The following is an 18176-nucleotide window of genomic DNA, read 5'->3' as shown; positions in this document are numbered from 1 at the left end:
AGTGCCAGGCCTGTCCACCAAAGCCAATGCTAGACTTTAAAGCATTGCTCCTTGAACTGTCAACAAGAAACAGATTCCTACCCCACAGCAAACTTGCATATGGGTGACACTGGCAAAGTAACTTGCCCAGCCCCAGCTCCCTGAACAACTATGGCCATGTCAGAGAGCATTAAAACTCAACTATAACATTGGACTAGAGTCATTGTAGAGGTACGGAAGGCAGGTCTATTCCCTGAAGGACATTATTGAACCACTTGAATTTTTAAGACAATCCAGCTGCATTGTTTATGGTTATTTTTTCTGGTGCCAGCCAGATTTATTGAATTACAAGTCAGATATCCAAAATCCAGCACCCTCAGGACTGACAGCGTGTCGTATTTCAGATTTTCCCGTCAGTGGAACAGGCAGCTTGTGTGTATGATTAATTTTCCTCTCCCTTCTCATTTTAGCATTGCTTACAGGGACGTTACCATTAAACATTAAAAGGATGTAACCATCATTCTAGTAAAAACCTGTTGTGACAGTCTAATACTGGAGATTTGGAGAAATGCGCTGTCAGGTAAATTCACTGGACAGTCTCTGATGTAAGAGGAAAGAACCTGCATTTATATTTGTTTTGCACTAGCTCTTTGTTTTCCCATGACATGAAAGCACAGCATCAGATATTTACTTCTCACCACAGAAACATTAAATTCATTCCTCAGAAGAATCTCCCTGGAAATGCAGGGATCCTGAGGCTAATCGTATCATTCCAATAACAAAGACTTCCAAGATCAGCTGATTTAGCATAGACCAGGAACTGAACCTAAGCTTATTTGTTGATTGCCTTTACCAACTGAAGTACTAAGGTCCTGTGTGTGCACAACTCTCACTGATTCTATCCTCTGGGATCAGCCCAAGAATGGCCTCTTCACTCCTGTGCTCTCTCTGTTCTGGGAACACACAGACCTCCCGGGAGAAAATCTTTCAGTTTTCGGACAGCCGGATTTTGGATAACGTACCTAAAGATTTAACAATTTGTGGTAGTGGAATATGAACTCATGGCCTCTGACCTGACAGTCCAGTTCCTTTATTTTTTCTATTTGTTCACGGCATGTGGGTGTCGCTGGCTAGACCAGCATTAATTACCCATCCCTAATTGCCTTCAAGAAGGTGGTAGGATGCTGCCTTCTTAAACTGCTGCAGTCCACGTATTGTAGGGACACCCAGAGTGCTGTTAAGAGGAGAGTTCCAGGACTTTGACCTAGTGACAGTGAAGGAACGGTGATATATTTCCAAGTCAGGATGGTGAGCACCTAGAACTCATGTCCCCTCTAATCCTTCCACCAATCATCTTAAATCTGTGCCCCCTGGTAATTTGAAGTGTGCAGTGCGGGCACGTGCAGTGCGTGCGTTCCTTTTCAGATAAATTGCCTTTATTTTTTAAAAAGTCCAATATGGACCACAATGATGACTTGAGGGGAACTTGCAGGTGGCGGAGGTCGCGGGTTTGGAAGGTGCTGTTGAAGGCGCCTTAATAAGTTCCTGCAATACATCTTGTAGATGGTACACACTGCTGCCACTGTGCGTCAATGGTGGAGAGAATGAATGTTGAAGGTGATGGATGGGGTCACAATCAAGCTGCTTCGTCCTGAATGGCATCAAGCTTTTCAAGTGTTGTTGGAGCTGCACTCATCCTGGCAATTGGAGAGTATTCCAACACACTCCTGACTTGTGCCTTGTAGATGCTAGACAAGCTTTGGGGAGTCAAGAGGTGAGTTATTCTCCACAAAATTCCCAGCCTCTGACCTGCTCATGTAGCCATAGTATTTACATGGCTGGTCCAGTTTAGTTTCTGGTCAATGGTAACAACCCAGAATGTTGACTTGCCACTGATCAGGCCAAACCTGAATGTTGTCCAGGTCTTGCTGCATTTGGACATGGACTGCTTCAGTATGAGTCTTCATGAATAGTGCTGAACATTGTGCAATCACTGCTGACCTTATGATGGATGGAAGGAAGGAAGGTCATTAATGAAACCACTTAAATGGTTAGGCCTAGGACACTACCCTGGAGAACTCCTGCAGTGATGTCCTGGGACTGAGACGTTCAATCTCCAATAACCATAACCTTTGTGCTAGCTCGGAATCCAACTAATGGAGAGTTTCCCCCCCTGCCGATTCCCATTGACTTTGGTAGGGCTCCTTGATGTCACACTCAGTCAAATACTGCCTTGATGTCAAGGGAAGCCACTCACCTTCTCTTCTGGAGTTTAGCTCTTTAGTCCATGTTTGGACTGAGGATATAATGAGGTCAGGAACTGAGTGACCCTGGCGGAACCCAAACTGAGCATCAGTAAGCAGGTTATTGCCGAGTAAGTGCCACTTGATAGCACTGTCAACAACACCTTCTATCACTTTGCCGATAATCGAGAGTAGCCTGATAGGGCTGTAATTGGCTGAATTGGATTTGTCTTACTTTTTATGGACAAAACATATCTGGATAATTTTCCACATTGCCAGGTACATGTCAGTGTTGCAGCTGTACTGAAACAACTTGGCTAGGGGCAAGGCTAGTTCTGGAGCACAAGTCTTCAGTATTAATGCCGGAATGTTGTCAGGGTCCACAGCTTTTGCAGGATCAAGTGCCTTCAGCTGTTTCTTGATATCACGGAGTGAATCGAATTGGCTGAAGACTGGTACCTGTGATGCTGGGGACCTCAGGAGGACAGAGGTGGATCATCCACTCAGCACTTCCGGATGAAGATGGGTGCAAATGCTTCAGCCTTGTCTTTTGCATTTGATATGCTGGGCTCCCCATCATTAAAGTTGGGTTCAACAACTTCAGACCATGAACTCTTCAGCCCTTTTTAAAATTTATGTTTATTTTTTATTTACCTATTTTTATTCATTTATTCATGGTTTTATCCCCTTTTTATCCCTTTTCTATCCTTTTTCCCCAATCACCGCCCTCTACCCCACCCCAAAAGGACCATCCATCACTTGTTCTATGTTGTTCTTTCGGAGTGCTGACCCTTGTTCTGCTATTCTCACATTCTGCTTTCTTACCTTTATGCCACAATTTAGCCCATATCACTGCCATTAACACTCCCTTTGTCTTGTGTCCATGACATCTTTATCAATCTCTCCTTAGCCTCCACCTATTGCTGACCTTCTATCCAGCTTTACCTGCTCCACCCCCTCCATAAACAGTATAAATTTAATCACATTTCTACTTCTCTTTAGCTCTGAAGAAGGGTCATATGGACTCAAAACGTTAACTCTGTTTCTCTCTGCCCAGATGCTGTCAGACCTGCTAAGTTTTTCCAGCATTTTGTTTTTATTTCAGATTTCCAGCATCCACAGTATTTTGCTTTTATATTAAATGGAGGTTGGAGATATTTGTGGAACCTCTTCCAGAGAATTGCTTAGTTGTCCATCACCATTAATGATTGGACATAGCAGGACTGCAGAGTTTAGATTTGATCCATTGATTGTGCGATCGCTTAGCTCTGTCTATTGCATGCTGTTTCCACAGTTTGACATGTGAGTAGTCCCGTGTTGTGGCTTCAACAGCTTGACACCTCATTTTTAGGTATGCCTGGTGCTGCTCCTGGCACGCCCTCCTGCACTCTTCATTGCACCAAGGTTGATCCCCCAGCTTGATGGCAATGATAGACTGAACGATATACCGGGCCATAAGGTTACAGATTGAGGTTGTATACTATTTTGCTGCTGCTGATGGCCCACAATGCCTCATGAATGCCCAGTTTTTAGCTGTTAGATCCATTTGAAAATCTAGAACTGTGGTAGTGCCACACAACATGATAGGAGGTATCCTCAATGTGAAGACGGGACTTCATCTCCACAAGGATTGTGTGGATATCACTCCTACCAAAATTGTCATGGACAGATGCATCTGCGACAAGTAGGTTGGTGAGGACGAGGTCAGGTAGGTTTTCCCTCTTGTTGGTTCCCTCACCACCTGCCGAAGAACCAGTCTATCAGCTATGTCCTTTAGGACTCAGCCATCTCGGTCAGTAATAGTGCTACCAGCCACTATTCGTGATGGACATTGAGGCTTCCTCCACCCAGATTACTTTGTGCCCTTGCCACCCTCAGTGTTTCCTCCAATTGGTGTTCAACATGGAGGAGTACTGATTCATCAACTGACAGGGGACCATAGGTGGTAATCAGCAGGAGGTTTCCTTACCCATGTTTGACCTGATGCCATGATACTATATGGGGTCTGGAGTTGATGTTGAGGACTCCCAGGGCAACTCTGTCCTGACTGTATACCACTGTGCTGCCACCTCTGGTGACGGTGATGTCAGTATCTGGGGTATAGTCACACTCACGGAATCAAAACTTACAATGTCAGGCTGTTGCTCAACTAGTCTGTGGGACAGTCTCCCAATTTTGGCATAAAGCCCCTGATGTTAGTAAGAACTTTGGGAGTTGACAGGGCTGGGTGTGCCATTGTCATTTGCGGTGCCTAGACTGATGTCGGGTGATCCATCAGTTTTCCTTCCTTTTCATTCTTTTTTTCTTGTAGCAGTTTTATACAATTGAGTGGCTTGCCCCCATTTCAGAGGGTAGTTCAGAGTCAACCACATTGTATAGAGGCCAGACCAGATAAGGATGTTAAGATAAAGTGCATTAGTGAACCAGGTGGGTTTTTACAACAATCAACAATGGGTTTGTGATCACCATTTCACTCTTAATTCCAGATTTATTAATTGAATTTAAATTCCACCAGCTGCTGTGGTGGGATTTGAATCCTTTTCTCCAGAGCATTAGCCTGGGATTATTAGTTCAGTGACATTACCACTACGCCACTGCCTCACCCACTATACTACCAGGGTTGTTGGATGAATTAGACCAAGACATTGGAGCAATCGTCATTCCTGCTCTGTGATTGCTATGGAACAGGGTAAATTAGTCACATCTGGTCATCCAGTCAAAGAGCAAGGAAAGTTCAATTACATCACATGGCCATTTGAATACCTCCATTGTGAAAATTCAGCAGCTGGACTGGAGAGCACCAAGTGGTCCAGAGAGTCTTTCATCATTAAACCTTTGTAGGAGTGGAGGAGATAATGAGGTACTGCAGATACACAATCATTTTTCATTTATAAAGCAGCTCACCTCACTCACCTGGGCAAATCTGCTGTAGGAAGGTGTACATGGCCACTTCCAAAGATGCCGAACTGGACAGTCCTCCTCCTAATGGGACGTTACTTGCAATCACCGCCTTAAACCCAGGGAGTGGGCCCGCTATAGGGATACAACAGAGAGCAAAAATCCTTATGGGTGAGGGGGCTAGGAACTATAGCATAAAATCTATTGGACAACAAGCAGTGTTATCTCAAAATGCTAATTATATTCTACTTGGCAACACTCCATGATGAAAAATTCTACAGAAAATATCTACTAACTAACAATTATAAACAATGAAACAGAAAACAAGTGGTAGACAGATTGACAAGTAGATGAGTATCATGCCTTTGTAACATTTCAGATCAGTGGAGGACAGATCTACACTGAATTTGAAGCAATCTTTTAATGTACCGGTATAGCCTTTATCTGCTGGTATTTTCTTAGTGGTAACATGCTGCAAGCTGCAGGTCTGAGCATTCTGACTGTTAACAGCACACGATCAGTGGAATTGTTTTCACCTCCACTAATATCACACAGAATGGTCAATGATAACAAAGCAAAACCTTCCCGTTTGGCTCTCCAACAGGCCCAAAAGGGAAAAGCTTTATCCTCTTTCGCCTCCACATCCAAAATGTGCAAAAAACACGTGGACTTTTGTCACCAACCGCAACCTGCATTTACATAGAGCTTTTAATGTATTAGAACATTCCAAGGGGCATTATTAAACAAAATTTGACATTTTTGTTTTGATTCATTTATCTGATATGGGCATTGCAGATGGAGTGCCAATCAAGCAGGGGGCTTGGTCTTGGACGATGTCAACCTTCAAGTGTTGTTGGAGCTGCACTCATACGGGCAAGTAGGGAGTATTTCATCACACTCCTGACTTGTGCCTCATAGATGGTGGATAGGCTTTGGGGAGTCAGGAGGGGAGTTACTCGCCGCAGGATTCCTAGCCTCTGACCTGCTCCTGTAAACAGTATTTATATGGCTAGTCCAGTTCAGTTTCTGGTCAACGGTAAACCCCCCCAGGATGTTGATAGTGGGGGATTCAGCGATGGTAATGCCATTGAATGTCATGGGGTGATGGTTAGATTCTCTCTTGTTAGAGATAGTCATTGCCTGGCACTTGTGTAGCGTGAGTGTTACTTGCCACTTGTCAGCCCAAGCCTGGATATTGTCCAGGTCTTGCTGCATTTGGACATGGATTGCTTTAGTATCTGAGGAATTCAAATGGTGCTGAACATTGTGCAATCATCAGCAAACATCCCACTCCTGACCTTATGATGGAAGGAAGGTCACTGATGCAGCAACTGAAGATGGTTGGGCTGAGGACACTACCCCGAGGAACGCCTGCAGTAATGCCCTGGAACTGAGATGATTGACCTCCATCAATTACAACCATCTTTCTTTGTGCTGGGTATGACTCCAACCAGCAGAGAGCTTTCCACCCCTGAACACCATTGACTCCAGTTTTGCTAGGGCTCCTTGATGTCATTGGAGATACATAAGGATATTTTGGGACTGGTGATGAAAATCTTGATCAAACAGGTAGGTTTTGAAGTACAAAGGGTTAATAGCTACTATGCTAATAGCTAAAGTGCATCAGTAATGTTAGAAAGGTTCCAATGGAGTCCTGTTAAAGTCTGCTCTGTAAATAGTCAATAAATGGTCACTAGTTTGCAATCGAGTCATTCTAGCTCACTACTATCAAAGGCATCCAGAGTCTGGTCGTGGGATATTAATACATGGTGGCAGCGGTCTGCAAGCCGTTTACTAAGGATCCCAGTCAACGCCAACAAAAGGCAGGAAAAGTGAAAGCCGTTGGCCGGCAGAGCACACTCGAGGAACGCCCACAGCAGCAATCAGAGCAACTAATTGCCACTGGAGTCTCATGACAGCTGCCTGGAAGTGCACAGAGCAATGGAGAAAGTTTTACCTCTGCCCAAACTTCTGGACCCTGTGAAGAGCCTTAACTAAGTTGCACACTAGTGTTGTCAGACTCACTCAGAAGCCAGGTAAGGATCAAGTCAGTGCTCTCCTTTATGCAATCGGCAGCTGGGCCAACAACATTTTAAGACGACGGAGGGGTGGGGGTAGAATGAGGAAGAAACTGCTAAGTGAAGAAGTCATCAAAGCCTTTGATGCCTACTTTTCCCTATGGCGTAATATTATAATGGACCAGGCAAAATTCAACCAGCAAGGCCAGGAACCTGGAGAGAATGTTGATTCTTTTATAAATGACCTGTAATTGCATAGCAGATAACTGAATATGGGACATGGAGAGAAGAGTTCTTCAGAGACTGCATCGTAGTGGGAATAATAGATGGAGCATTGTCAGGCTCCTTACAACCCGGAGAATTTCTCCCTTTGTCCAAAGCAATGCAGTTAGCCAGAGGCTGAATTTTGCAAGTAAAACAGGCTATTCATCCAAGGTGATAAGGAGCCTTTCTGGAGGAAGGCCACCAACTCAGTCCAATTCTTGAACCATGGGGCTATCAGCACACTTGCCTGAAAACAGAGCCAGTGTGAAGAAGTTGTGGTTGGCACCATTGCTCCATGTCCAAATTGTGGTGGAACAAAATCTCATTAGCGCAAAGCCTGCCCAGCCATTGATGCAGAGTGCTGCACCTGGCATTTTAAAATAGCATTCCACAGCAGCAGGAAACTTGCATCTTCAGGTCAAAAATTTAAAGACAGACCATTCCAATCTGCAACTGTCCAAGAAATAGATGATACCGAAGAGCAGGATGTATTCTTCTTAAGCAAAACGGCAGAGCCGCAAGTGTCTTTCTGGTATGCAGATATCATGGTTAATGGTCAGAAAACTAATTCTAAACTGGACACAGGAGTGTCCATTCTTTGTTACCACTGCCTCGCTGAAGTCTGAATTTCTCCAGCTATCTACCATTCAGCTTCACAACGCAAGAGGTATTCCACTCAAGGGGTGAGGAGAGATGACTGCTAGATTTCATTTTAATGGTATAGAGCTCACTGATACTCTACATGACATTCCTAATCAACACTGTCCTTTGTTGAGCAGAGAAGCTTGTATAGCTTTGCATCTTCTTTATTCACCTGTTGCAGAAGAAAATCAAGTTGACTCAGAACACTGTGTATTAGTCTTCATAGACAAAATTCCATCCCTACCACCACAGGATGACATCATAGATTTTTCATTTCCTTTCGAGGAAAGGCTAGATGAAACAGGAGAGAAGGATGAAGGTAACTAGCCACAAGATGACATCTCAGTCCTTAATTTTCTCTTTTGGGAAAGAATGGAAGAGGATGATAACCAAGATGCCACTTACAATTGATGATTTGCCACAGGAGGAGATCCTGAAATTTGTTTTACTTTTGAGAACAGTGGAGATGATTACGACAATAGCGGATATATCTCTGCGAGGGGGATCAGCATATTATTGAAGGTGGTGATAAAGATGCAAACCCATCTGTTCACTCTGCTGAAAACACCATGACATACAAACTGATGCAATGAAAAAACTGAGACCAGAAGTTATTACAATTGCCAATATAACTGTTGTAGAACAAATCCCTGCTATCATTGAATCTGAAATTAAATCTGGTGATCAAAACTCAGAGGTGCATGAACTACAGATCTCACTAATGCCATAAGTGTACAAGGAGGTGTCATTTCTTTGCCTCTACATGTTTCTTTCACTGTTGATGATGGTGAAGGCATATGTCCTGAAGTTCCATAGATGCTCAGGCCCACTGAGCAGCAAACTCACTCTAAATGCCAGCTGTATCACTGCCTACAGAAAAAGAATTTCTTACAGTATTAGCAGGACAATTATTCTTTTTCCCCGGAATATTCGTCATCCATGTGATTCGTTCATGGATGAGGTATTACGTAACACCTCGTTCGTTGCAGCAGTAGAAGTTTTTAGACCTTCTACACCTGTACAAATCTTCACAGGAGCTGAACGAGATTCATTTTCTCAAGCAAGAGCAGCCAGTAGTCCAGCTTTTCCACAGACTAACAAGAAGTGAAAGGAAAAAAATGACAATCTCTGTCCATCGCATTCATACTGCAGACCCGGGTGGGGGGGGGGGGTGGGAAGGAGGAGGAGGAGAGGAGGGGTGAGGAGGGGGAGATTCGGTGCCTTCCAAGGAGAACAATATGGAGATCATACATCCTACACTTTCTCAAAGAGAGCCGAGAGGACATTTTGGAAATTGATGCCACCGGTGCAAGAGTCTGGGGTGTGGGGGAAGCGTGCTGGTGGAATATATGAGGTAAAAATACTTAATGTTAATGAGTAGAAGGAAAGACTTGGGAGAAACGTAGTATAAAGGGTTAATAACCATTAAGCTAACAGCTAGGCAGCATCGTCAGTGATGTCAGACCACATGTAACTGGAACCACCAATGGAATCCTGATATAGTCTGTCTCTGTAAATAGTCAATAAATGGTCACCACGTAGCAATAGTCTGTCAAAGGCACCCAGAGCCTGGTCGTAATATTAATCCAGTTTTAAGGAAAGTCTTAAATAAGGGAAAAAAGTAGTGAGACAAAGAGGCTTAGAGAGGGAATTCCAGATTTTAGGGCCTAGGCAGTTGAAGGCACAGCTGACAATCATGGAGCAAAGAAAATTGGAAATGTGCAAAAGGCATAATTAGAGGAGAGCAAAGATCAAAGCTTGCTGTAGGGCCAGAGGATGACGGATAGTTACAGAAAAGCTATGGAAGATTTGAAAACAAATATAAGTTCACCCTCATTTCTTATTTTTAGTTCTGATGAAGAGTCACATGGACCCGAAATGTTAACCGTGTTCCTCTCTGCAGATGCTATCAGACCTGCTGACTTTTTCCAGCTATTTTTATTTTTGTTTCAGATTTCCAGCATCTGCAGTATTTTGCTTTTATCTTAGTGTTTAATTGACTGCCACTTCTCTTCCAGGAATGCGTACCTTAAAGAAGTACTGCTCTTCTCTCTGACAGGATTTCTGCTTGTCTCTTTTGCCTTGTTTACCTTCATTGCTTTCCATTTCTCTCCTGTTGTTTGACAAGGTGTTATTAAAATTTGCTTTCACAGCCTTATTTCCTTCCTCAGTGACTGTCTCCGTCTCCGACTTACTCCACACGGATTCCAACTGAAGTTCTATCCCTCATGTTTCGAACCCACCCAGGATTACAGGTATCTCCGGGACATATATAGAAACTAGGAGCAGGAGTAGGCCATTCGGTCCTTTGAGCCTGCTCCGCCATTCATTATGATCATGGTTGATCATCCAACTCAATAGCCCGCTTTCTCCCCATACCCTTTGATCCCTTTCACCCCAAGAGCTATACCTAACTCCTTCTTGAAAGCATACAATGTTTTGATCTCAACTACTTTCTGTGGTAACGAATTCCACAGGCTCACCACTCTCTGGGTGAAGAAATTTTTTTCAACTCAGTGCTAAATGGTCTACCCCTTTTCCTCAGACTGTGACTCCTGGTTCTGGGCTCCCCCACCATCAGGAATGTCCTTCCTGCATCTACCCTGTCCAGTCCTGTTAGAATTTTATAGGTTTCTATGAGATCCTTCCTCATTCTTCTGAACTCCAGCAAATATAATCCTAACCGACTCAATCTCTCCTCATATGTCAGTCCCGCCATCCCAGGAATCAGTTGGGTAAACCTTCGCTGCACTCCCTCTATAGCAAGTACATCCCTCCTCAGATAAGGAGACCAAAACTGCACACGATATTCCAGATGTGGTCTCACCAAGGCCCTGTACAATTGCAGCAAGACATCCAAGTTCCTGTACTCGAATCCTTTGGCTATGAAGGCCAACATGCCATTTGCCATCTTTACCCCCACTGTACCTGCATGCTTACCTTCAGCAACTGGTGTACAAGGACAGCCAGGTCTCATTGCACATTCCCCTCTCTCAATTTATAGCCATTCAGATAATAATCTGACTTCCTGCTTTTGCTACCAAAATGGATAACCTCACATTTATCTACATTATGCTGCATTTTCCCACTCACTCAGCTTTTCCAAATCCCATTGAAGCATTTTTACATCCTCCTCACAGCTCACCCTCCCACCCAGCTTTGTGTCTCTGCAAATTTGGAGATATTATATTTAATTCCCCCATCTAAATCATTAATATATAGTGAATAACTGGGGTTCCAGTACTGATCCTTGTGGTAACCCACTAGTCACTGCCTGCCATTCAGAAAAAGACCTGTTTATTCCTACTGTTTCCTGTCTGCCAACCAGTTTTCTATCCATCTCAATACACTACCTCCAATCCCATGCACTTTAATTTTACACGCTAATCTCTTATGTGGGACTTTGTCGAAAGCCTTCTGAAAGTCCAGATAAACCACATCCACTGGTTCCCCCTCATCAACTCTACTAGTTACATCCTCAAAAAATTCCAGTAGATTTGTCAAGTATGATTTCCCTTTCATAAATCCATGCTGACTCTGTCCGATTCTGCCACTGTTTTCCACATGCTTAGCTATTAAATCTTTTATAATGGACTCTAGAATTTTCCCCACTACCGACGTCAGGCTGACTGGTCTATAATTCCCTGTTTTCTCTCTATCTCCCTTTTTAAATGGTGGGGTTACATTAGCTGCCCCTCCAAACTGTAGGAACTGTTCCAGAGTCCATAGAATATCGGAAGATGACCACCAATGCATCCACTATTTCTAGGGCCACTTCCTTAAGTACTCTGGGATGTAAATTATCAGGCCCCGGGGATTTATCGGTCTTCAATCCCATCAACTTCGCCAACACCATTTCCCTACTAATACTGATTTCTTTAATTTCCCCCTCTTACTAAACCCTGTGTTCCCCAACATTTCTGGTATGTTATTAGTGTCCTCCTTTGTGAAGACAGAAATATGTATTTAGTTGGTCAGCCATTTCTTTGTTTCCCATTACAAATTCCCCTGTTTCTGACTGTAAGGGACCTACATTTGTCTTCACCAATCTTTTTCTCTTCACATACCTATAGAAACCTTTACAGTAAGTTTTTATGTTCCCTGCAAGCTTACTTTCGTACTCTATTTTCGCCTTCTTGATCAATCCCTTGGTCCTCCTTTGCTGAATTCTAAACTGCTCCCAATCCTCAGGTCAGTTGTTTTTTCTGGCCAATTTGTATGCCTCTTCCTTGCATCTAATACTATCTCTAATTTCCCCTGTAAGCCATGGTTTGGCCACCTTTCCTGTTTTACTCCTCAGACTGCTGTTCTCGTCACATCCTGAGATCCACACTCAGTGCCATGTGCCGCCATATGAACACACTCGACCTCTCCCTCCAGTAGCACTGACTCACCCTATCTCTAAGCTGTCCTTACCCCCAGTGTCATTTTATTCTTCTTCTCATCTGAGGCCTTAACAAGAAATTTTGTCTCTTTCTTTCAGGTGCAAAGGAACTCAGAGGACTCAGTTTCATACCCTTACGCCCACTCCTCAATGAATTTCGGGCTCGGCACGATGCTGAACTCTTCTTCCACCTGAGTTTTTCTAGCTATTTTTGTTTCGGATTTCCAGCATCCACAGTATTTTGCTTTTATAATAAGTTCAACTCCCTGTGTTAAACCTGAGTTAAACCCGGTTTGTATGATATAGAGCCCAGCAACTTCCAAGCTGTGATACATTTAAACTAACCAGTGAACTTCGTCAGTAACTATTTGCTCAGGCCCTTTGTGCACTTTTAACCCCAACATTATCATGAAGATCAGATTAACCGATCAATCATCCTGATGCTTTTGATAGGATCTTACTACGTGACCATCGAGTTGTTCCACAGAGTGACTCATCGTGCATGAAGCCCGCTAACACTTGACATGGTGCTGCATAAGTCCACGTTCATGCCTTCTCAAACTACAGCTCCGGCAAGGAGTAATAACACCTGTATATCTGCATATGCATACCAGCTGTGCCAAGGGTGAAGGTCAAAATATAAGAGAAAGGACATTTTAGCACTAATTGTACTGTAATTTTTCAGAGATGAGTGTCAGATTATAGAATTCATTTCCATGCTTTACCGTCAGCCCATTGATAGGCTCAACACAAACTTCTTCATCCCACCCTGTCAACATAACCTTTCCCCCTCATGTCTCTATCTAACTTCCTCTTGAAGGCACCTGTGATATTCGCCTCATCTACTCCTTGTAACAAGTTGAGTTCAACATTCTAACCACTCTCTGGGTAAAGAAGTTTCTCCTAAATTTCCTATTATTAATGACTATCTTATATCGATGGCTCTGAGTTTTGGACTCCTCAAATCTAAACAAAACGCAGCTCAGCCTATTAGTTATCCATTGGTGTTGTGCGTGTTATGTGTGGTCTTACCCCTGTAATGTTGGATAACTCCCTTCACATAGTTAGCCCAGCAAGGTAACCCAGGACTCAGAGGGTTTGATTCAGTCAGCACAGGAAATTCCAGTCGCCTTGGTTCGTCCGCCTCCTTTGCTGTGGTAAGTAATGAGATGATCCCATTTGAACTCTGACACCCAACCACCACTGTGACCATCGGAAGAGCCTGAGGGATTAACAGATAGTTATCAAAATTGGACAACTGAAGACGATGCCCGAGGAATCTCTTATCCCTCAGTTGAACTTCTCTTCCTCATGCTCAGCCCTTCACTTAGAAACCAATCCTCTGCAAAATCACCCTCATTCAGCATCTGCTAGCATTTTTCCCAGCAATATCTTGGATTTCCAAAATGCCATTCATGGTCTCGGGACGCATCAAGGCGGTTTACAATCTACACAATAATTATGAAGTGCAGTAGGAAGTCTTGAAGCCAATCTAAGCACAGAAAGGGCCCCACAATCAGCAAATATATACAAGACCCCAAGTTCTCTAATTTAGTGAAGATGATTGAGGGATTGACAATACTCCTTAAATGCACTCCACCCCCTCCCCTTCCGTCCCACTGCTAGGTTTCCCCCCACTCTCCCCTTCTCCACCCCTGCTCCCCTTCCCCCTACCCTCCCCACCCAGCGCTCGGCTTTCCCTCACTCTCCCCCTTGCACCCCTTCTCCCCACTCTCACCTGCTCCCATTGCCCTCCAACTCACCTCTTCCCCTGCTCCCCTCCCCCGCCCCCCAGCCTCCACCTGTTCCCCTCCCCCAATCTCCAACACCCCACTCTCCCCCGTTCCCTTCCCCAATCCGCTCCCCTCCCCCCAATCTCCAACACCCCACTCTCCCCCGTTCCCTTCCCCAATCCGCTCCCCTCCCCCCATCTCCAACACCCTACTCTCCCCAGTTCCCTTCCCCAATCCGCTCCCCTCCCCCCAATCTCCAACACCCCACTCTCCCCAGTTCCCTTCCCCAATCCGCTCCCCTCCCCCCAATCTCCAACACCCCACTCTCCCCCGTTCCCTTCCCCAATCCACTAACCCCCAACAATCCCCAACACCCCACTCTCCCCCGTTCCCTTCCCCAATCCGCTCCCCTCCCCCCAATCTCCAACACCCCACTCTCCCCATTCCCTTCCCCAATCCGCTCCCCTCCCCCCAATCTCCAACACCCCACTCTCCCCCGTTCCCTTCCCCAATCCATTCACCTCACCCCACTCCCTCACCTTGCATCCCCCTGCACGGCTTCCCCATCACTCCCTTTCCCCCCATTCTCCTTCCCCCCCCACTCCCCTTCCCACTTTACAGCCCTCCCCCCTTCTCCTCCCTTCCATTCCCCCTTCTACTCTCTCCCAGTCCCCACTCCCCATCTCTCTCGCCCCTCGGCCTCCTCTCTCTCCCACACACACCCACCCCAATCCCTGCCTCTGCCACCCCCCCCCATTCATCCCTTCCCTCCGCCTCACCACCCTCTCACCCTTACCACTCTCTGCCCCCTCGTAACTCTCCCCCTCCCTCCCATGCTCCCTCCCTCCTTCGCAACTCCACAACTCAGTCTAATCTCCTACCTCCATCCCCTCTCCCCCTCAACTCCCCACCACACTCTACATGCCTCACTTTCTCCCTCCCGGCCCCTGCTTCCCTCTCTCTCTCACCCCGCACCCTTCTCCCGTCTCTCTCTGCCCCCGCCCCCCCCCACCCTCTCTCTCTCTCTCTCTCTCCGCCCCCGCCCCCCCTCTCTCTCCGCCCCCGCCCCCCTCTCTCTCCGCCCCCACCCCCCCTTTCTCTCCGCCCCCGCCCCCCCTTTCTCTCTCTGCCCCCGCCACCCCGTCTCCCTCTCCCCCCGCCCCCTCTCCCCCGCCCCCCTCTATCTCATCCCCCCTGCCCCCCCCACTCTCTCCCCCTTCTCCCCCCACCCCCCCCTCCTCCTCCTCCTCTCTCTCCCCCCTCCTCTCTCCCCCCTCCTCCTCCTCTCTCTCCCCCCTCGTCTCTCCCCACCCCTCCCCCCCCACCTCTCCCCCCCACCCCTTCTCCCCCACCTCTCCCCCCCCCCCCACCTCTCCCCCCCCACCCCTTCTCCCCCCCCACCTCTCCCCCCCCCACCTCTCCCCCCCCCCACCCCTTCTCCCCCCCCACCTCTCCCCCCCCACCTCTCCCCCCCCACCTCTCCCCCCCCCACCCCTTCTCCCCCCCCCCACCTCTCCCTCCCCCCCCACCCCTTCTCCCCCCCCCACCTCTCCCCCCCCATCCCTTCTCCCCCCCACCCCTCTCCCCCCACCCCTTCTCCCCCCACCTCTCCCCCCCCACCCCTCCCCCCCACCTCTTCTCCCCCCCCACCCCTTCTCCCCCTCTCCCCCCCACCCCTTCTCCCCCCTCTCTACCCCCATTCTCCCCTCCTCTCATAGCCTCCTCCAACCTCCACCTCCCTCACCACAGGCAGTACGAATCCCTCGTTATAGTCCGTATGCTCTCCGATGAGATTCACTCTTCCCGGAGCTGCAACACCAACAGTTGGCTCGCAGCCCGGGTAATTATCCCTGAAAACCTGCAGCGTCTCCTCCACCAAAACCCCAGCTCCTGCTTCCGCCATCACTGCCGGCCTAACTGTCAAGGAAACCGTTCGGCCCCGGCCAGCGCCGCCGCGTCTACTACCGTGCGCTTTCTATTGGCTGCTGCTGGGCAACGCAGCTGAATGACGGCAAATTCTGTCCCCGCCCACCAATCTAATCGGGTGCCCGCCCCCTGGCCCTGATTGACAGGTCGATTCTGACGCGTGATAGCCGCGTGACTTCATTATTTATTTCTGGAATGCGGGTGTCACAGGCAGGGGAAGCATTTATTGTCGTAGAATAGAACCTTAGAATGGTACGGCATAAAACGAGGCCATTCAGCCCGTCAAAGCATTTATGGCTCTCTGCAAGAGAAGCTCTGTCGTCCCACTCCCTTGTGAAACTCACAATTACCGCCCTATCAGGTGAGAAGAACCTTTTTCAGTCAGTAGTTGGGGTCCGGACTGCACCGCCTGGAAGTGTGGTGGAGGTAGGTTCAATTGAGGCATTCAAAAGGGCATTGGATGACTATTTAAATAGAAACAATGTGCAGGGTTACAGGGAAAAGTGAGGAGATTAGCACTTGATTAAAATGCTCAGAGAACTGTCACAGACATGATGGGCCAAATGGCCTCCTTCTGCACCGTAACAATTCTGTGATACACTTGATCATCAGCAAAGTGATGGAAAGTGTCAACCACAGTGCTATCAAACAGCACTTACTCAGCAATAACCTGCTCACTGACACTCAGTTTGGGTTCCTCCAAGGCCACTCAGTTCCTGACTTCATTACAGGCTTGGTCCAAACATGGAAAAAGAGCTGCACTCAAGAGGTGAGGTGAGAGTGACTGCCCTTGCCATCAAGATAGCATTTGACGTAGTGTGGCATCATGGAGCCCTAGCAACACTGATGTCGATGGGAGTCGGGGGGAAAACTCTCCGCTGGTTGGAGTCATTCTAGCACAAAGGAAGAGGTTGTGGTTGTTGGAGGTCAGTCATCTCAGTCCCGGGACATCACCGCAGGAGTTCCTCAGGGTAGTGTCCTACACCCAACCATTTTTGGCAGCTTCATCAATGACCTTCCCTCCATCATAAGATCAGAAGTGGGGATATTCGCTGATGATTGCACAATATTCAGCACTATTCACGGCTCCTCAGATACTGAAGCAGTCCATGTTCAAATGCAGCAAGACCTGGACAATATCCAGGCTTGGACTGATAAGTGGCAAGTAACATTCACGCCACACAAGTGCCAGGCAATGACCATCTCCAACAAGAAAGAATCCAACCATCGCCCCTTGACATTCAATGTCATTAAATCACCCCTATCAACATCCTGGGGGTTACTTACCATTGACCAGAAACTGAACTTGACTAGACATATTGAACAACAGTTCAACAACAACAGTTGAAGTTACTAAACACTCTGAATCTTACATTTGAGTTATTGTGTAAGATTGCTTTTACCATGGAGATGGTAACAAAGATCAAAAAATGTTCGAGAACTTCATCCTTTGCAAACAGCTTTTGTTCACTGTCAGCAGGTTTCTGCCATGTCTAAAGTGAGAGGAGTCCTCAGAAGAATGTTGTTGAGAGACGCTACATGATGTGTTATTGCTGTAATGACAGCCACACTGCACAAGCATGTCTGAACAGAAATGCTAAATACTTTAATTTTCAGACTCAGGCCATTTTGCAACTACTTGGTGAGCGAAGTCTAAAACAGGGAAGAGAACTCATTCCAGTGGAAAACAACGACATCATAAAGATGCAATTCACAATCCTGAAGTGAATCTAGAATGCTTAAGACAGGCTTGTCCAACTTTTCACTTGGGCAGTGGGCACATTTCCATTTTCTTCCTCACTCAGGGCACCAATGAGCAAATTTTGGAAAGGTAAGATTTGGCACAATATTAAACTGAATTTCAAAATACCATTGAGGTAGGAAGAAAAGAAACAACCTGCAGAGCAAAAATAAAGCAATGTCAAAACAATAAAATGATAATTAAAAAGAGTAATTAATAAATATCACCATTAGAGTGTGAGAGGGGTAGAGTCTGTTTGTCTGGCTCAGTCCCAATTTCTTGATGCTCACTTCCTCAAGCTCATCTACTGTGTGACTAGGTTTGATTGTGTGTAGGGTGAATGGGAAT

The 18176-nt window shown here is 46.4% G+C and overlaps 1 protein-coding gene across 1 annotated transcript in view; it reads right to left on the bottom strand.

Moving 5' to 3' along the window:
* galk1 (galactokinase 1) overlaps positions 1-16107 on the bottom strand; it is a 29965-nt gene extending 13858 nt beyond the window's left edge. Inside the window, exons 1-3 of the mRNA XM_041216591.1 lie at positions 15906-16107; positions 13461-13650; positions 5136-5255 (exon numbers count right to left, since the gene is read on the bottom strand). Coding sequence (XP_041072525.1) covers positions 5136-5255; positions 13461-13650; positions 15906-16064 — 469 coding nt within the window. The 5' untranslated portion in view covers positions 16065-16107. The remainder of the gene's footprint in view (positions 1-5135; positions 5256-13460; positions 13651-15905) is intronic.
* Between the last annotated feature and the right edge of the window lie 2069 nt (positions 16108-18176).

This window comes from Carcharodon carcharias, chromosome 22, assembly GCF_017639515.1.
Source record: "Carcharodon carcharias isolate sCarCar2 chromosome 22, sCarCar2.pri, whole genome shotgun sequence".
Classification (NCBI taxonomy): Eukaryota; Metazoa; Chordata; class Chondrichthyes; order Lamniformes; family Lamnidae; genus Carcharodon; species Carcharodon carcharias.
The sequence above is the reverse complement of the archived record's forward strand: the minus strand, read 5'-3'. Positions and strand labels throughout refer to the sequence as shown.